Source organism: Notamacropus eugenii, chromosome 1 (assembly GCF_028372415.1).
Source record: "Notamacropus eugenii isolate mMacEug1 chromosome 1, mMacEug1.pri_v2, whole genome shotgun sequence".
In the NCBI taxonomy this organism is placed as follows: domain Eukaryota; kingdom Metazoa; phylum Chordata; class Mammalia; order Diprotodontia; family Macropodidae; genus Notamacropus; species Notamacropus eugenii.
The window spans coordinates 493,115,064-493,132,060 of record NC_092872.1 but is presented as its reverse complement, the minus strand read 5'-3'; the positions used below and the strand labels follow the sequence as shown (position 1 = coordinate 493,132,060).

The 16,997-nt window shown below is 47.2% G+C and overlaps 1 protein-coding gene across 7 annotated transcripts; it reads left to right on the top strand.

Annotated features, from left to right (window-relative positions):
• The first annotated feature begins 208 nt into the window (after window positions 1-208).
• LOC140519740 (POU domain, class 5, transcription factor 3-like) lies at window positions 209-7,499 on the top strand. 7 transcript variants are annotated; one of them, XM_072633083.1, is made up of 7 exons: window positions 210-755; window positions 1,336-1,394; window positions 4,058-4,620; window positions 5,839-5,950; window positions 6,306-6,436; window positions 6,617-6,808; window positions 6,967-7,499. In XM_072633083.1, the coding sequence occupies exons 1-7, from the start codon at window positions 742-744 to the stop codon at window positions 7,210-7,212; spliced, it is 1,317 nt and encodes a 438-aa protein (XP_072489184.1). In that variant the 5' UTR covers window positions 210-741; the 3' UTR covers window positions 7,213-7,499. The 7 variants fall into 7 exon arrangements, with proteins under 7 accessions (XP_072489185.1, XP_072489184.1, XP_072489183.1 ...); XM_072633082.1 differs by having other exon boundaries at window positions 4,055-4,620; XM_072633081.1 differs by having other exon boundaries at window positions 210-3,970.
• The last annotated feature ends 9,498 nt before the right edge of the window (window positions 7,500-16,997 follow it).

Here is a 16,997-nt window from a genome sequence, read left to right as displayed (position 1 = left end):
GTCTGTGGTCTAAGTTTGTTGACTTTGGTCTGTAGTGTTGTGTCTTAGGGTCTGTTTTGAGTTCTTTGAGAATATGGTTTTGTAGGGTGTTGGGAGTCTGTGATTGGGGGGAGGAGTGTGCTTCTTTGTGATCTTTTGTGTCTTGTGTAAGGTTTGAGGAGTCTCTCTAAGCTCCTGGAGTTTGAATGGGGGTGGGGGGGCGGGTTACTGCTTTGTGATCTTAAGAGTTTTTTAGAACTCTTAGTAGACTTGGGACATTTCTAGGCTAGGCTTATGGGGACCTGAGCCATCCCCATTGGGTGGACTGGCTCTGGGGGTGAGGGGAGTGGGTTAGTTATCATGCTAATGGCCCCACTGGGGGACTAGGGGAAGTCCTCTAGCCTGGCTGCCTTGAAGTGCAACCTAGGATTAACCCCTCCCCCCAGGAGTGGGCTAGTAGCCCTGAGATGGTCTAGGGGGCATTTGGAGGAAAGGAATTGACTGTTCCCCAAAACCTGTTCACCCCCATTCCCCACTACCTGGAGGGAAAGGATGAAAAGTTAAAACCTTTTTTTCTTTTCCTCTTTTTTGCAGCCGGAATTAGGTGACCTTAGGACCTGTAACCTGGAATGTTGGCCACTGGCCTAGATCCTAGACAGTAATACCCAACAGGCATCTAACAGGACAGAGCCTACTGGCTCTGAGACTGGGGAAGTAGGGTATATTTGGAGGAAACAGGATTTAACTTGGCCTCCTCCAGATATGAAAGACAGTCGGTAAGCTGGAGGAGGTGGGGATGAAAGAGGGCTCCCTAGGGTTTGTGAAAGAGCTGGTGGGGGTAGAGAGGAGTTGAGAGCCAGCCTTCAAAGGCCTAAGCTTATAGTGTCAGGGATTGAAAGGAGAGGCTTTCAGTTTTCTGAGGGGTATGGAGGTAGGGCTGCTTCCTAAAAACTTTCCTTGTAGCCCTGCCCCTTCCCCCAGCCTCACCTAGGACTATGGCCTCCCCCCGCCCCCCCCAGGCAGCCACTTTTAAAGATTCTGTCTTTGTGGTCCACCAGGATTCCAATGGTTTCTGCTCTGTGACCTGAAACCCTGCGGAGGTGGGAGGGCACAGGTCCCTTGGAACTTGAAGTACTCTTAGAGGAGGGTGCCAGACCCCAGATCCAGGGCTTGGATTGCAGAGCCTTGAACATCAGGCATGAACATTGATTCAGTATTCCTCAACAGCCTCCCAGTCCAGTTTGAGAGAGAAGACTCCCATCACCATATGGGATATGAGATCAGTGCTACGTGTTGGCTTACGTTTATATAGTGCTCTAATATTTACAAAAACACTTTCACGTCTTCTCCTTCCAGCTCTGTGAGGCAGAGAGTGCAAGTGTTGTCTTCTGTTGAAGACACAGAGGCTCAGATAGGTAAATGACTTCTTCCTAAGGTCACATGGCTAGTAACTCAAACCTACCTCTGTAATTCCCAGTGCAACCCAATTTCTACTACACCAAACTGCCTTCCTCTTGTGGTGGAGGTGGGAAAGGGTAATAGGAGATCAAGGTGGGGGATCAGTGTGAACCTGGGTGGTCAAGGAATGCCTGTGGAATGAGATAGGACTTTGGCTGGATCTTGGAAGACAGGAATGATTTTGATAGAATGAGATTGGGAGGTGGAGGACTTTCCAGGAGAGAAAACAATCAGCGGAGACTCAGCAAAAGGCAAGGTTTTATAAGCTCCTGCAGGGCAGTATCTCTAGTTACTAGCCCAATTCATTGCACGTAACATTAATAAAGTGGAATTGAATCTCAAATGGCACCTTATGGTAGGTGTCTATGAGTTATACCCTGCTTTAGTAGGCTTCTGACGAGGGACGCAGTCTTATTTAAAAGGCTTGAGTTCTGCACCCAGTTAGGCTTGTAATAGTTTTCATTGAATTAAGTGACTTTAGGGATAGTGAATAGATTAGTCTGGCTGGACACCTGACTGGTACAGGAAAGCGGTAAGAAATCAGAAGCCAATTCCTGGGAGACTTTGACAGCTGGACTGAGGATTTTGAAGGTTGTTTTGGAGCTATTGTAGGTTTTTAAGAAGGGGAAGTGATGTAATTAAAGCTATGCTTGAGGAGGATTAATCTGGCACCCCAGTGTAGGGAAGATGAGAAGAGAAGGCCTGTTTAGGAAGCTTTCCTCAGGATGTCTATTAAGATTGTTGAAGCTAGAGACAAGTGATTAGATGGAGGGAAGCAAAGGAAAAAGGCTCAAAGATAACTGGCTTTGAATATAGATAAAGTCAGGTGGCTTGGGTTTGGGGGTGGTGGGAGAGATGAAGGAAGTGGATTTGGGACACACTGACTTGGAGTAGGGGTAGTCATCCTGTGGATGCGTGGATGTCCTAGCAGACAAGTGAAGATGCGGCCCTGAACGATAGGGAAAACTAGGCCTGCAGAGATAGTCTTAAAGGACAGGATATTTATCATGTCAGAAGGTCTTGGGTTTTATGGTCCCTAGGGGAAGTATCCAAGGATCTCTTGGTTTCTGTCTGTGTCTTCCTCCACCCCAGGTTAATGATTCGGAGATTTAAAGGAACTTTATCAGCTGCTTGTCTGGCCTCTGGCTGGAGAGAAATTCTGGGAGGTGGCAAACCCCACCCAGTCCTCCCTGAGGGACTGGGAGGTATCTGCTCTGATCTTTTCCCTTTAGCCACCTCACCTTCCCTCCCATTCTCTGTCCCTTAATAATAATCTCCTGGTGACCTTGTGACATCCCTTGCCTTCTTTAGTGCCTCGGGGTCCCATCTTGGCAGGGGGAAAGGGGAAAGGGGGAGAGGGACCTCCTTTATCAAGGAACAGCAGTCATTAGGTGGTGGAGGTTTTAATACTAATCAGGATGGGGAAGGATTATGAGAAAGGTCATTTAGGTCTCATAGGTGAGCTGTCTGCATGTACATTTCCATGAGCTTGTGCATGTGGGTTTCCATGAATCGATGGGTCAATGCCTGTGTATGTGAATGTGTGCTTTGGTCTGTGTCGTATGCATGTGTTTTTGTATGTGGGTCTGTCTTGTCTACGTGGATGTCTGTGTGTCTGTATGGTGGTGTGTCTTTTGTGTATTCGATCCACAAGTGGTTCCTGGGCCTTTAGCACACGTGTCATTCTATCACAGATCCCCAAAGAGGCCCTGGGGTTTTTTGATTTTGTTTTGTTTTTTGGGAAAAGTGGTCTTGAATTCTCCCCACCTCCCAGGTCAGCCCCCCAGCTACTCAGGGCCATTAGACAGATTGTTATTTACATTAACAAGTGTGTCAGGGAAAGGCCAGGAACGGCCCCAGCAATTGTCCCTGACTGGCACTAGGGCCTTTGTGGTGGGGCTCCTGGAGCCTGCATTTTTAGGAGCCCGGAGTCCCTAGGGGAGGCCCAGTAAGGCTCTAAACACCAGTAAATAATGCCTCCTCCTGGCCTCCCACCCGTGCTGAGGCTGGGTGGGGGGAGGGGGCGGGGTTCAGAGGTGGAGTTAAAAGCAAGTAAAATCCCCCACCCAAGGAACCTCTACCTGGCCCCAGCCAAAGGATACCCAAGTTCATTCTCAGCCCCCCCCTCTATTGTTTTAAAGGGCCAATAGCTGGGATGCTATTAACATAAAGCTTGAAAGCTCTAGGGCCCTGGGTGGGAGGGGAGGGGTCAGGCTTGGCCCCCAGCACTAACCTCGACTACAGAGTCTCCTCTTCAAAGTCTGAGGGGGCCTTGCCCCCCCTGTGCACTCTGAGGTCCAAGTGCCTACACATCCAGTCCATCGATCAAGCACCAGTAGTAGCTTTGGCTCCACATCTGTGTCCAGGATCAAGAAGAGGCAAAGAAGCCATCCCATCAAATAGGGAAGGTCTAGGTCCTTGCCTGCAGCTGCAGCCAGCCAAGTCAAGCTGGGCATGTTTAACCACGAGGGGCTGCCTCCAGGCAACTTCAGCCTGGGCCAGGGCACGATGCCAGATGGGTCCTCCCAATATGGTAAAGGTGGCTACATTGGGGGAAGCACCCCAAGACCATCCCAGCCCCAGCCATCATCCCAGTCCTTCTTTACCTTCCCTTCAGCAGTGAAGAGTGAGTACAGCTTGGAGGGACCCTCGACCCCTGACTCCAGCCAGACCAAAGGGTGGTATGCCTTCTCTGCGCCCCCACCCCCAGCTGAAGCCGGGCAGGCCAGTGCCTCCCACAACCTTCACCTCATGCCATCCAAAGAGGAAGACTCATCCTGCTCTTCCCCTTCCTCATCATCGTCTGGGGCTCCTGAGCGGGACCTCAGAGAGACCGTCGTTCCTGAAGCTAAGTATTGCGCCCATCCAGGCCCAACCTACTATGCGCCTGCCTGGACGGGGCCCTTTTGGCCAGGCCTAGGGAGCAGTGGTTCGGTTCCCACTGGGGCACTGCCAGGTACCCCTCTCCCTCCTCACCCTCTCCAGGCTCTAGGGACCTTTCCGGGTCCCAGGCCCCTCTACCCAGCCTCTGTCCAGCAGCCCCAGCCAGGGCTGGGCAGCAGCGGAGGCACCAGCAGTGGCAGCGTGAGCAGCAGCAATGTCAGCAGCAGTGTCAGCAGCACCAGTGGTTCAAGCGGAGCAGCCAGTGAGGAGGGCATCCCATCCAGCGATAGTGGAGAGGAGGTAAGAAGACATGCTATATTTCCAAAATGGATTTGCTCGGGTTCGACCCTCAGCTGGCTTCAGTTGAACCGGGTGGGAAATCCAGATCCAGAATCACCTAGGCTTATTTGCCTAAGGCCTGTCCCAGAAGGGGCCACGGGGAAGGAGAAGGGAGGGATTCCGGGCCATGCCGGCTTCCAGGAAAACCTGGAGAGATAGAGAGAGATACCATCTCCCTTCAGGGAAGAGGAATCATCTGGGAGCATCAGATTCTGGAGCCTTTCTCAGCCCATAGAAGTAACAAAGTCCACCATCCATCCCCAAGACTTAAGATCCTATTTACCTGGCCTCTTCCCTCCCCTCCCCCCATGGTATGGTAGAAAGTCAGGCTAGGTTACACAGGTCAGAAAATTCCCAACTCCCCAGTTATAATTGTTACTTGGGATTTTCCCCAACTTTGTGGGGATCCCAATCCATCTAACCTCAAGATCTAGTGAATTGATCCATCAGAGGTGTGGGACCTTCTCGTTTGTTTTATACATAACTTTGTTAGCTCTGGAAGTAAACTGGTCCCCCTCTGGGATATATAGACTCCAATACTGGGTCTCTCGGCCTTCTCACCAGACAAAAAGCTGATCTTTTGTCTCCTCATAGAACCATCCTTCAGCCCCTTGGTCATTTTTCTTGTACTTGGACCAGGGATATGTTGGTCCTGGAGTGCCTAGGCTAGTCTATTCGCACTCCAGGTGCACATCTGTGTAGGTTAGTGCAAAGAGGGAAAAACTTATTTTTCCCTTCTGTTCCCACCACCTTCCTGGTGTTGGTCAGGATTTTATTCTTGTGAAAACTGACTGAGGGAATGGCGTACAGTGTTCTAGCTAGTGTCTTTGCCCGGAGTATTAGCTATCTGATCTTGGGCAAATCACTTCACTTCTGTTTCTTCATAAAGTGGTGGAAGTAGAAATAAATGAGATAGCCCTTTTAGTTTTTAAATGCTGTAAATAATCACTGCTTGTAACCCTGGGATGTACATTTTGGACCAAGGGTTCTCATCTTTCATCCCAAAATAAGGGAGATGATTGGCTTTGTCCTGAAGTTTGAGACTTCTTTCTGAAATAGGTAGGGGGAGGGAGAAGAACACATCAGAATTGTAAGTTTCCCTGGCCATTTGACCAGGATCCTTTCACGTAAGCCACCAACTAAGTTCCTCCGACTTCATCCATCCCTCACCCTCTGCAGGACACGCCAACCTCTGAGGAATTGGAGCTGTTTGCCAAAGAACTGAAACACAAGCGAATTTCCCTGGGTTTCACTCAGGCTGATGTGGGCATGGCCTTGGGCACACTGTATGGTGAGAAGTGGACAGAGGTGATGGGGTTAGATGAGTGTTTGTAGGGGGGGAATGATTACCAGAGGTATAGAGATAGCTGTTGTAATCCTAAAACAAGAAAGAGTAAGACGGTAGGGACTCCCCGAGTCCTCCTGCTTACCATCCCGAAGACCAAAGAGGAGGCAAGGGCATGGGTTTAGAGTGCATCTCCTGGTCACTCTTCTCTCCTGCCCCATTGCTTTCCCTCAAGCCAGCCTGGTAGGAACTGAAAGGGGAAACAGTGGCCCTGGTCTTTGGGAGATGGGGATGGGGAACCCTAGAGGGCAGTGACACCCATTTTCAGAGCCCAGAGTTGAGCACCCACCTTTGCCCTCAGGGAAGATGTTCAGTCAGACCACCATCTGCCGGTTTGAAGCTCTGCAACTGAGCTTTAAGAATATGTGCAAACTGAAACCATTACTTCAGAGGTGGCTGCAGGCTGTTGAGAACACTGACAACCCTCAGGAGGTAAGATGTCCCTCACTTCACCCCACTCCCGTTAGATGCTTCTCAGGATGTAGCCTCTTTACTGGCCTCTTGGATGAAGCCGTCACTGTGTGTGGGGTGGAGACATCTAGATTGAATGGGGGGAAGGAAGGGGAAGGAACGGGGCTTTCAAAGCCCAGGCTGCTCTTTCCCCCACCCCAGGCTCTAGCTGTGCCCTGTCCCCCCCAGATGTGCAGTATGGAACAAGTGCTAGCCCAGGCTCGAAAGCGTAAACGACGTACAAGTATTGAGACCAGTGTGAAGGGGACCCTAGAGGGCTTCTTCAGGCGTTGTGGGAAGCCCACTCCCCAGCAAATCTGTGACTTGGCAGAAGAGCTGCACCTGGACAAAGATGTGCGTGGTCCCCTGGGCATGGGCAGGTTATGGGGCTGGGGTGGGGAGGAGGTTGAACAGTAGACAACAATGAGGGGGCAGTGTTATAGTATCCAGGGATAGAAGATGAATTTGGAGACCAAAGGGCCTGACCTGAATCTCCTCTCTCATCCTCCTAGGTGGTTCGAGTCTGGTTCTGTAACCGAAGGCAGAAGGGTAAGCGGCTTCTTCTGCCCTATGGGGAAGATGGTGAAGCATTGCCTTATGAGCTGGCCCCAGGCACTGCCCTTGTCCTGCCAACTGCTGCTGTACCCCAGAACTATGCAGCACCCCCGCCGCCTGAGCCCCCTGCCCTTTATATGTCCACCTTTCCTAAGGGTGAGCCCTGCATCCCAGGCATGCCTATGCCTAATGGGGGCATCTGAGCCAGGATCAGCATTCTAGGAACTCACTGGGGGCTCAGGATGCCTCTTGCTTTCCTCTTCCTTCACTTGCCCTATCCTGGTGACTAGCCATTGTCTCAGATACAGTGGCCAGGCCTTTTCCCGACCCTAGATTCTCTTTCTGCCCCTCCACTGCCCACATCTAGGTTTTTCTGGGCATCTGAAAAACAATATTCAGGTCTTTTTTCTCCCCTTTCTTTTACCTCACACTCCCAAACTTGTGATGGGTGTGGGAGCCAGTTTGGAAATAAAAGTTGGGTGGTAACTGATTGGATTGATGTCTGCAACTAATTTGGGGTGGGGACTTGTTGGGGAATAAACAGTTTGGGGTAGGGGGTGGAGCTGGCTGGTGATTCTGGCTGACTGAGTTGGGTGGGAGATGGCAAAGAGGGTCCTCATGTGACTCTTGGAGCTGTATCTTATCTCCTATGGCCTTGGAGGTATTGAGTGCTTATTTAGCGAATCAGCCTGAGCCTCTACCCTGGGATCCACCAGGGGGCAAGCTCTCCCACTCAATCCTGTGTGGGCTTGGTTGATTTTGTATACATTTATACTGTCAAAATGAGGAGTGGTCATGGGGGTGATAAAATTGATTTTCCAAGTGAGGAGAGACCATCCATCCTTGGCTAGCTTAACCCCTTCCTGGGACTCCTGTACCTTTCGTTCACAGGGTAGAGCTCCTCCAAGGTTTTATGTCTTCTATACCCGTCTCCAGCCTCCTGGAGCCTACATTTCATACAGCTGTTTTCCCTCCCTTATTAGAGGCACTCTGTCCGCATCATCTGGGTGTGCTTACATTTGTATCAAACTTCCCTCCTCAAGGCCTGATGTTTGTGCCTTTTCTGGGGGATTGGCCGTTCCAGAGAGATGGCTTGGTTTTCCTGTCCTGTCAGGGTGGGGGACCCCCCAACTTCTCCACATGACTGATATTCTGATACTCTGTAAGCAGCCTTCAGGACTTTTAAGGCTAGAGTATGAGATTACATCAGGAACTCAGAGAAAGCAGGGACTTTTTGCCTTTCTTTGGATCCCTAATGCTTAGCAAAGTGCCTGGCACATAGTAGGCTCTTACTAAATGCTTATTAATTGAATGAGAGGTGACATTTTTCTCAGCTCTCGCCTTGTGAGGATGTGAGGAGTAGGCAGAATGCCCAGTCCAAAATGTAGACGACCTTTGTGGTCTGCATTGCCTTCCTCTTTTGACTCAATCTCCTCCCCTTGTTGTTTCGATCTGACCCATTTCAGAACCACACACTATTTTCCCAAGGTCTCAATTTTCCCCTGACTATTCTGTTCCTACATGGGGGTGCAAACATTCAAGTCATTGGTCTTCCCAATTCTGGGAGGATCTTTTTGGAGCAAAGGCCAAGTCATCAAGTCCTGAGTTAAAGATGATGGAAAAAGCCTCATTTTCTCCCTTACCCCCGAACAAGACCTAAATAAAAATGGGGTAAATTTACATAAAGGATGGAGAAAGGGGAGCTCTAGAAATGCATCCTAGCTTCCACAAGTATGTATATGTGGAAGAAGAGAGCCAAAGGAAAAGGGAAAAGCCAAAAGGGAGAGGAATGAGCTTTTATTAAGTCATCACTGTGTACTAGACACTATGCTCAGTGGTTTACAGATATTTGATTCTAACAACCTTGTGAGGCAGATATTATCCCTATCTTACAGTTGAGGAAACCGAGGCAGACAGGTTAAATGACTCTCCCAGGATCACCCAGCTAGCTACAGATTCAAACTCTAGACTTTCTTGAATCCAAGCCCAGCACTGTGTTTTGCCGAGTCACTGCCTGAGGGGCCACTTCCTGGCCATCAGGAGCTTGTCCCCTCCCGCTGTCGGTCTCCTCCCGCTGCTGGTCTCCTCAAGACAGAACCCAGGTCTGTAGTTTGCCTTTCCGTGCCAAGGCCTCAATCTGTATTCAGCGGCCCCTCAGGAAATGTTTGCTAACTGATCCCCAAAAGGCTGAGGAGTAGGGTGTGCCGGGGGAAGAGGGTAGTCTGTGGGTATAGGGTGGGGCCTGCGGGAAGCACCCTATGCCTGGTTGGCAGCACAAACAGGAAGAGTACCAGGTCTAGTAGTAAGAAGCAAAGTTCCCAGTGGGCACAAGACAAGATAGGTCAAGGGTGGTTTTTTTTTTTCCCTGCTTGTTGCAGGGGCCCCTGTGGGAGTGCAGGAGAGAGCCGCCATGACCATCTTTCAAAGAGAAAAGCAGAAGCTTCTTGATTGGCCTACCTGCCTCAAGTCTCACACAGCTACCAAAATGATATTCCTAAACTGACTGGGTCATTCCTTTGCTCTAACTGCAGTGGTTCCCAACGTTCCTAATAGCTGGGATCAAACAGGAACTCCTCTGGCATTTTATAAATGCTTGCAGTCTGGCCCCAACTTACTTTTCCTGCATTCCTGCATTCAGAGTGCTAGTCAGACTTTTCCTCCTCTCCCATCAAGGTGTCTTTGTACTGACTGGCCCCTTCCCCTGCCTAGAATGCATTCCCATTTTACACCTACATCTTAGAATTCCTAGTTCCCTTCAAAGCTCAGCTCAAGTAGAACCCATGGGAGGGCTTTTTTTTTTTTAAACCAATCTCCCCTAGTGACAGCTAGTGAATTCTCCAGTGAAATTCCCTTTAGTTGTTTTGTATACATGAACTTTTGTCCCAATTGAATATAACCTTGAGGAAGGATTTCTGTCTCAGTGCCTAGCACACAGTAAGCACTTAATAATTTCTTGGCACAGAGGTGCTTAGCATGTTTAAAGAGACAGGATGCTCCCTTTACAGTGGCAGCACCCCAATTTTTGTGCTTGTGTTCCTTCTTTAGAGCTGCTGTGAATTCTCCTGTTTTAGCCCAGAAAGCATTCCATACCAGGTGCAGAGCATTTAGAGATACCGCCTAGGCTCTTGCGAGATCTGCCCTGAAGGAGCTCTGGCAAAGTATTGCTTGCCTGGTCCACAATAACCCCTTCTCTCAAGGTTTAAATCCAGGTGTCTGGTTTTTGTTCTCTGTTTTCCCTTCAATTTCCTGAATTTTTTTTTTTTTTTGCAACATTTCTCTGACCTGCCTAAGAGTTGAAGTTACTTGGATTTACCTTTGGAAGAGAATCCTCAAGACCGGGATGGGGGAATAAGACATATAATCACAGAATGCGAGATTAGGAAGCAAACTTAAAGATCATTGGGTCACAGAGACTCGGATAAATTAAGTAACTTACCAAGGCCTGGAGTGATGTTTGGGACTCTAGAACCCAGTTCACTTGACAATCCAGTGTTCTCTATCCCCAGTACAAAGGGAGGGGATGCCAGTTCTAAGCTGCCCCAGATGTTACACTCTAGCAAGATCAACAGTATGAACTGCTACAATACATTCCATAACTAGAGTATAGATTTATACCCTGGTTCGTAATGTCTGTAAGATGATATCCGCTATTAACTCCTCCAAAGGACAAATGCAATCCTAGTAAATGATTGCTTGCTAAGAAAGGCATCTAGAGAAAGCTGTATGTAACTTACTTCTTGAAGACTCTTACTATGCCTTGAGGAACAAGCCTCCAAACTGTTTCCCTGGTATTGGTCATGCTAATTAGACATAGAAACCTCTTAAGAATACTTTGGTTGATTTTCTTTTACCTGTACAATTTATTATGCTTTTGCCATTTTGCCTTATATAGCTAAACTATTGTGAAGATTGTTCCCTCTTTGCAAAATGGTGATTCTTCTCTGCCCCGCCCCAAGTGAAATAGTTTTCTCTGTGGCACCCTGATTCCGGGAAATTGATGATCTTCCTCATCCTAGGTAACTAGGCGGTGCTGTAGATAACTCACTGAGCCTAGAGTCATGAAGACCTGAGTTCAAATTCAGCTTCTGACATTTACTAGCTGGGTGACCTTGAGCAAGTTATTTAACCCCTGTTTGCCTCAGTTTCCTCATCTGTAAAAATGGGGATAATAACAGCATCTGCCTCCTAGGGTTGTTGTAAGGATCAAATGAGATAGTAATTGTGAAGGGCTTAGGTACTGCCTTCAAATAGCATCCCTGAGTGAGACAAGAGTGGTAAAGGAAGGTCAGCTTACTGACTTTGGAGATGGATCTGGAGTGGCAATAAGTGAAGGGGAACACCATGAAGCCAGTGTTGGTTTTATAATCAAAACTAATCTAGTCAATAAACGTGTGTGTCTACCAAAGGAGCGAACAACCGGCTCATGAAATTGCCACTTACAGGAAAATGTCATATCGCCATCATCAGTGTCTGGCACTTAGTAAGCACTACATAAATTTTTAACTGTTGTAATTATCCTAAGAAGAGACAAGAAGGATAAGCTCTTAGATTTCTCTCGCCATCCCATTTGGGCAAGCCATACCCTGCAATCCTTGGGAACCGAAACATTGAAATATCTCGAGTACATGGAGGTGGTGCCGCCAATAGTGCACCTTAAAGACCCGAGTCCAAATCCTGCATATTTGCTGTGTCACCCTGGGCAAGTCACTGAACTCTCCTTAGCCTCTGTTTCCTCATTTGTAAAACGGGGATAATGTTAGCATTTAACTCATTAGGATCCAAAAATAGAACATATATGAAGTACTTTACAGATCTTAAAGTGCTATGCAAATGTAAGCCATTAAATGTGAGCTTGGCTTATAGAAAAAGGAAAGCTTGAAAGTCATTTGGGGGTTAACACTTTGGGATGCAAACGTGCAGACATGAATAGCTCCCTTCCCACTCAAAGGCCATCAGTACTGACACCGGCAGGTACCCACCCTTGGGGCTAGTGAGCTCAGATACTAGTCCCCACTCCAACCTCACCAGATGATTGCAGGTTTCTGATTGGTGGAAAGCTATCTTTGGTTGCAGAAACCCTTCAGAGATCCCTGAAGGATACCAGGTATCTCCCCACCAGCCATTTGTCTCCTTCCTCCTCTTCCCGCCATTGGCAATTAATTCTAAGATTGCAGACCTCTGTGGTCTCAGATAACTAAATGATGAAGGCTCAGCTCCAGACAGGGATGGACCTGAGGTGAGTATAGCAACAAATGCCTGAAATACCTACTGCCGCTGGAGGCCAGTGGTTTTCTTGAGCTAGGGCGTTCAGAGCTACAGGCAGACTAGAGTCGACAGTGTCCTCACTAAATTCTTCTGGCACTAATATAGTGAGCTCCCAGGAGCAGAGGCTGCCTAAGGAGGGTCAAACTGGCCCAGGTCAGAAAGGGAGTATGTCAAAACTTTTCGTGCCAATCAGGAGTGGAATCAGAACTTTGAGTACCCAATGAGCTTCAGCCTTAGTGAGATAGAGAGACCCAGTCTCTCAAAAAAAAAAAAAAGACATAGACTTAGGAATCATCCCAGGGTGATGATAGCCTCAAGGGTATGGGCTTCACCAGGGAGGAGACCCAAAGCTGGTCAAAAGCTGTGGAATCAAAGCAGTAATATATGATCAAGGAGTTGCCCAAACTTGGGTGCTGAGCAGGTGCCTGTCCTCAAGTTCTTTTGACCAGTGCTTTGTTCTCCTGATGCTATCCTTAAATTCCCTTAACTTGAAGGATTTTCAATCATCTCCAGTCCAGAAGTGGTATCTTACCTACTTGAAACCTTTAATTGCAGACAGTGAATGAGTAAAAGAATGAATAAAAAAATTAGTAAACAACTTGATATTTATTAGACACCGTGCTAAACAGTAGGGTGGAAATAAGCACCTACTATGTTCCAGACTCTGCTACATGCTTTTATCTGATTTGATCCTCACTACAACCCTTTCAGATAAGAGCTATTACTGTTGTCCTCATTTTACAGTTGAGGAAGCTGAGGCAAACAGAAGTTAAGGGACTTGCCCAGGGTTACACAGCTAACAAGTGTCCAAGATTTGATTTGAACTCAGATTTGATTTGTATTTGAACTTAAATCTTCTTGACTACAGGCCCAGCTCTTTTTGTACTACCAACTTGCCTCTAGAGGTAACAAATATAATCTTTACCCTCAAAGAACTTACATTTTAATGGGAAAGACTACACATTTAGAGGAGTTGTTTTAGTCTAGGATGTCACAAGGATGATGAGTGCAATCCTAGGGGAGTTTTTTTTAACACACCGTTTCTAGATGCAGAAGTGGTATTGATTTGATTACTATTTTTAGTGGGAGTAAGGAGAGGTGCTGGAGTGTGACTGTGTTGATATGGCAAGAAGATAGTCTGAGTGAAGCATGGTTTGGGACCTGGGGCTGGCTAGTTATGGTAAACTCTTGTGAAAGAAGACAATCATGGCCCTAGGTTGGAAGTCACAGAGTGATGGCAGTGACTTAGCAGCATAACCAGAGGAAACATGATGGCACTGCTGACCAGGATGCCTGTAGAGGGTTAGACAATTTGCCCAGATCAGTGCCAAAAGACAGGGGTTGTGATGAAGTTCAAGTTTAAGGTATGGCACCTTACTTCAGGGTAACTAGGTGATGCAGTGGATAGAGTGCTGGACTTGGAGTTAGGGAGACTCATCTTCCTGAATTCAAATCTAGCCTTAAACACTTACTAGCTGTGTGACCCTGGGCAAATCACTTAGCCCTGTTTGCCTCAGTTTCCTCATCTGTAAAATGAGCTGGAGAAGGAAATGGCAAACCACTTAAATATCTTTGTCAAGAAAGCCCCAAATGGGGTCATAAAGAGTTGGAGACAACCAGCAATGATGTGAATAAAGCCCACTCTTATAGCTCCTGTCTCTGTATCATTAGTAGCTATCTATATGCTCCAATCAGGGTGAATTAGTGTTATTATCTCTGATTTTGAACAGGTCCCTGGAAGCACTTGAAGCTTCTGGACAAGGTGTTCTGTTCTCAAGGGATGGAAAGTGGTAGTGTCGGAGAGGACTGGAGACAGCTGGGTACCAGGCCAGTGAAACTTCCCTAAAGCAGATATCCCCTGTGAGCCTGGTAAATTTCACCTAGAAAATTAATGGGGTCAGGGGCAGATGGCAATTGTGCTCACAACTTTGTTCAAGGTCTTGCTTTAGCTATACTTCCTCTAGGTCATGAAGAGGGGGCCAGTCTGTTAACCCATTTCACTTATTGAAACCTTCTCTGAAGCCCATGCATGATGTTACCTCTTCCCTAAAGTCCTAGCAGATAAGGGGAGACCACCTAGTCTTGGACCAGGCTAGAAGAGGAGAGGGAAAGGAATATGACCCTGTTTCTCATCCTGAGCCTCTTGCCTAGGAGATCCAGGAGTTTGCTGGTAAATGTTTGACAACTGATTAGGAGTAGGTGGGTGAGTGGGGAATGTACACTCAACACACTTTGAAGTTTAATATGAATTATTAACATTTTCCTCCACCAATTAGGGCAGCCAAGTGGCACCATGGATAGAGTGCTGGGCCGTGAGTCAGGAAGACTTGTCTTCTTGAATTGCAATCTGACCTCAGTTGCTTACTAGCTGTGTGATCTTTGGGCAAGTTATTTAACCCTGTTTCCTTCAATTTCCTCATCTGGAAAACGAGCTGGAGAAGGAAATGGCAAACCACTCCAGTATCTCTGCCAAGAAAACCCCAAATGGGGTCATGAAGACTCAGGCAAGACTGAAAGGAATGAACTGAACAGCAACTACAACCATCACTCAAGTCTAGTCAATTAAAAAAAAAAACAAAAACAATCCAGTTGATTTGTAACAATTCCAATTTCAAAGGTGTGAATGCTCATGCTGGAAAATTTAACATCTCCCCTGTAGGAACTGGTTCTAACACACACCTGGAGGGAACTTGGGGAATTAAGGAGGGGAAATTGACGGGCAACGAGTTTCCTTTCCTCATTTCCCCCACCCCATTCTAGTTCTGTTTGTCTGCCTTCTGGTCTAGGTAACATTTTTAGTGATCAGGGTGAAAAGGATCTGAGAACTTCACTTTTGGGTGAGGAACTGAATGACCACTCAGGCTGAACCCCCGCCCAACCCCAACTATGCTATAGCTCCTCTAGCTTCTTCAGGCATTAATAAGGAAGCTGTAAAAATGGAAGGAACCAGCATCCTGGTATTGTGGAAAGAGTCCTGAATTTGGAAGAGAAGGACCTCAGTTCCAATCTTGTCCAACCCTCATTGCCTCAGTTTCTGCATCTATTAAATGGAAGGACTGAATTAGATCAAGCCTAAGATCACTTCCAGCTCTAACTCTATGATCTTGAGAGAGACAGAATGGTACAGCAGATAGGGCCCTGAACCTGTTGTCAGGAAGGTTTGGGTTCAAATAAATGACTTAGGCACTATGTGACCCTAGGTAAGTCATTTTATCCGTCTGTGTCTCAATTTCCTCATTTCTAAAATGAAAAGATTGTATTCTATGGTCTCCAAGGTCCCTTCCAGCCATAATAAGTCTCCTATCATCCTGAACTTTCCAGATCTCCAATTCTGTGTATGTGCCTGTATATGACTGTGTGTGTGTGTATGTGTGTGTGTGTGTGTGTGTGTGTGTGTGTGTGTGTGTATGTGTGAAAGGTTTTTCTTTTGAGATAGGGAGAGGAGGACACAGGCAAGAAAGGATAGTCCCCATCCCAGAAGCAAAAGAGAGGGTCAGTGATTACTGGATATCTCTTGCCATCTGCCTGTCGTAGGGCCAGGGGGTCAGCAGTTTTTCTGTTTTTTTTCCCCCAAGGGAAGTTTTGGCAGGACAACTGGGCCCCTCAGTACGTCACAGGGACAGAATGGCTCCTTCCCCTTCCCCAGCTTGGAAAGCCCCTGAGCCTTGCAGCCCCCTGAAGAATAGCCAACATGCCTGAGTCATTCCTACCACCTTCCTAATCTGAATGTTTGCCAGCCGCTTTCCTACCCTCTAGGATCTTGTTTCCTAAACTGATAGTCCCTGATGGTCCTATGCGCCCCTAGGGAGTGTGTGTGTGTGTGTGTGTGTGTGTGTGTGTGTGTGTGTGTGTGTAGACAGAGAGAGAGAGAGAGATAGAGCTCGAGAGTGTACTTTTATTAAAAAAGGAACACAGATGAAGCAAATACAAGCAAGCTAGACAGTTCTTGCCCTCAAGGATCTTGCAGACTAAAGAGAAAATGCCACACTTAAAGTAGAGATAGAAAAGGAAGGGGACAAGGTGACCCCCAAGGCCATATGGTTTGTAGCTAGCCAAGAAGCATCTTATAGGATTAGAGAACTGCAAAATCAGAGCCAAAAGGGCCCTTTGACATTTTGAGGAATTGGGTCAGCAGCCATTTAGTCCCAGTCATTTTACAGATGAGCGAACTAAGACCCAGGAAAGTAAAGTGACTTGCTCAAAGTAACATAGGTTACATAAGAAAAGCCAGGGTCTCATGGTTCCTCGTATTCATTCTAATTCTTCTATACAACATGAGTAATGTAAAAGTATGTTTAATAGGAATGTATATGTAGAGCCTTTATCAGACTGCATGCTGTCTTGAGGGGTGGGGAGGAGAAGGAGGGGAAGAAAATTGAAAACTTATAGAAGTGAATGCTGAAAACTAAAAATAAATTAATTAATTAAAAAAAAGAAAAGAAAAGCCAGGGTCCCTGATTGCATATCTAATACTCACTTATGAGTCCTGTAAGGTTGGTGCCTTTTTCCCATCCTGCATTGAACCCTCACATTCCAGGAGCTCTCCACCATCATAATATTCACAATATCTTAGTCAGGTTTTCCCTATAGGGCATTATCCAGATGCCACCCTATTAGTCTCATGTGATACCTCTTGCTTTCCCTGGATTCTGGAGCATACCAGAATCATTCAGGGATGGGAGGACTCCCCTAGAATTTGCAGGGGGAATGGCCACTTGCAGCT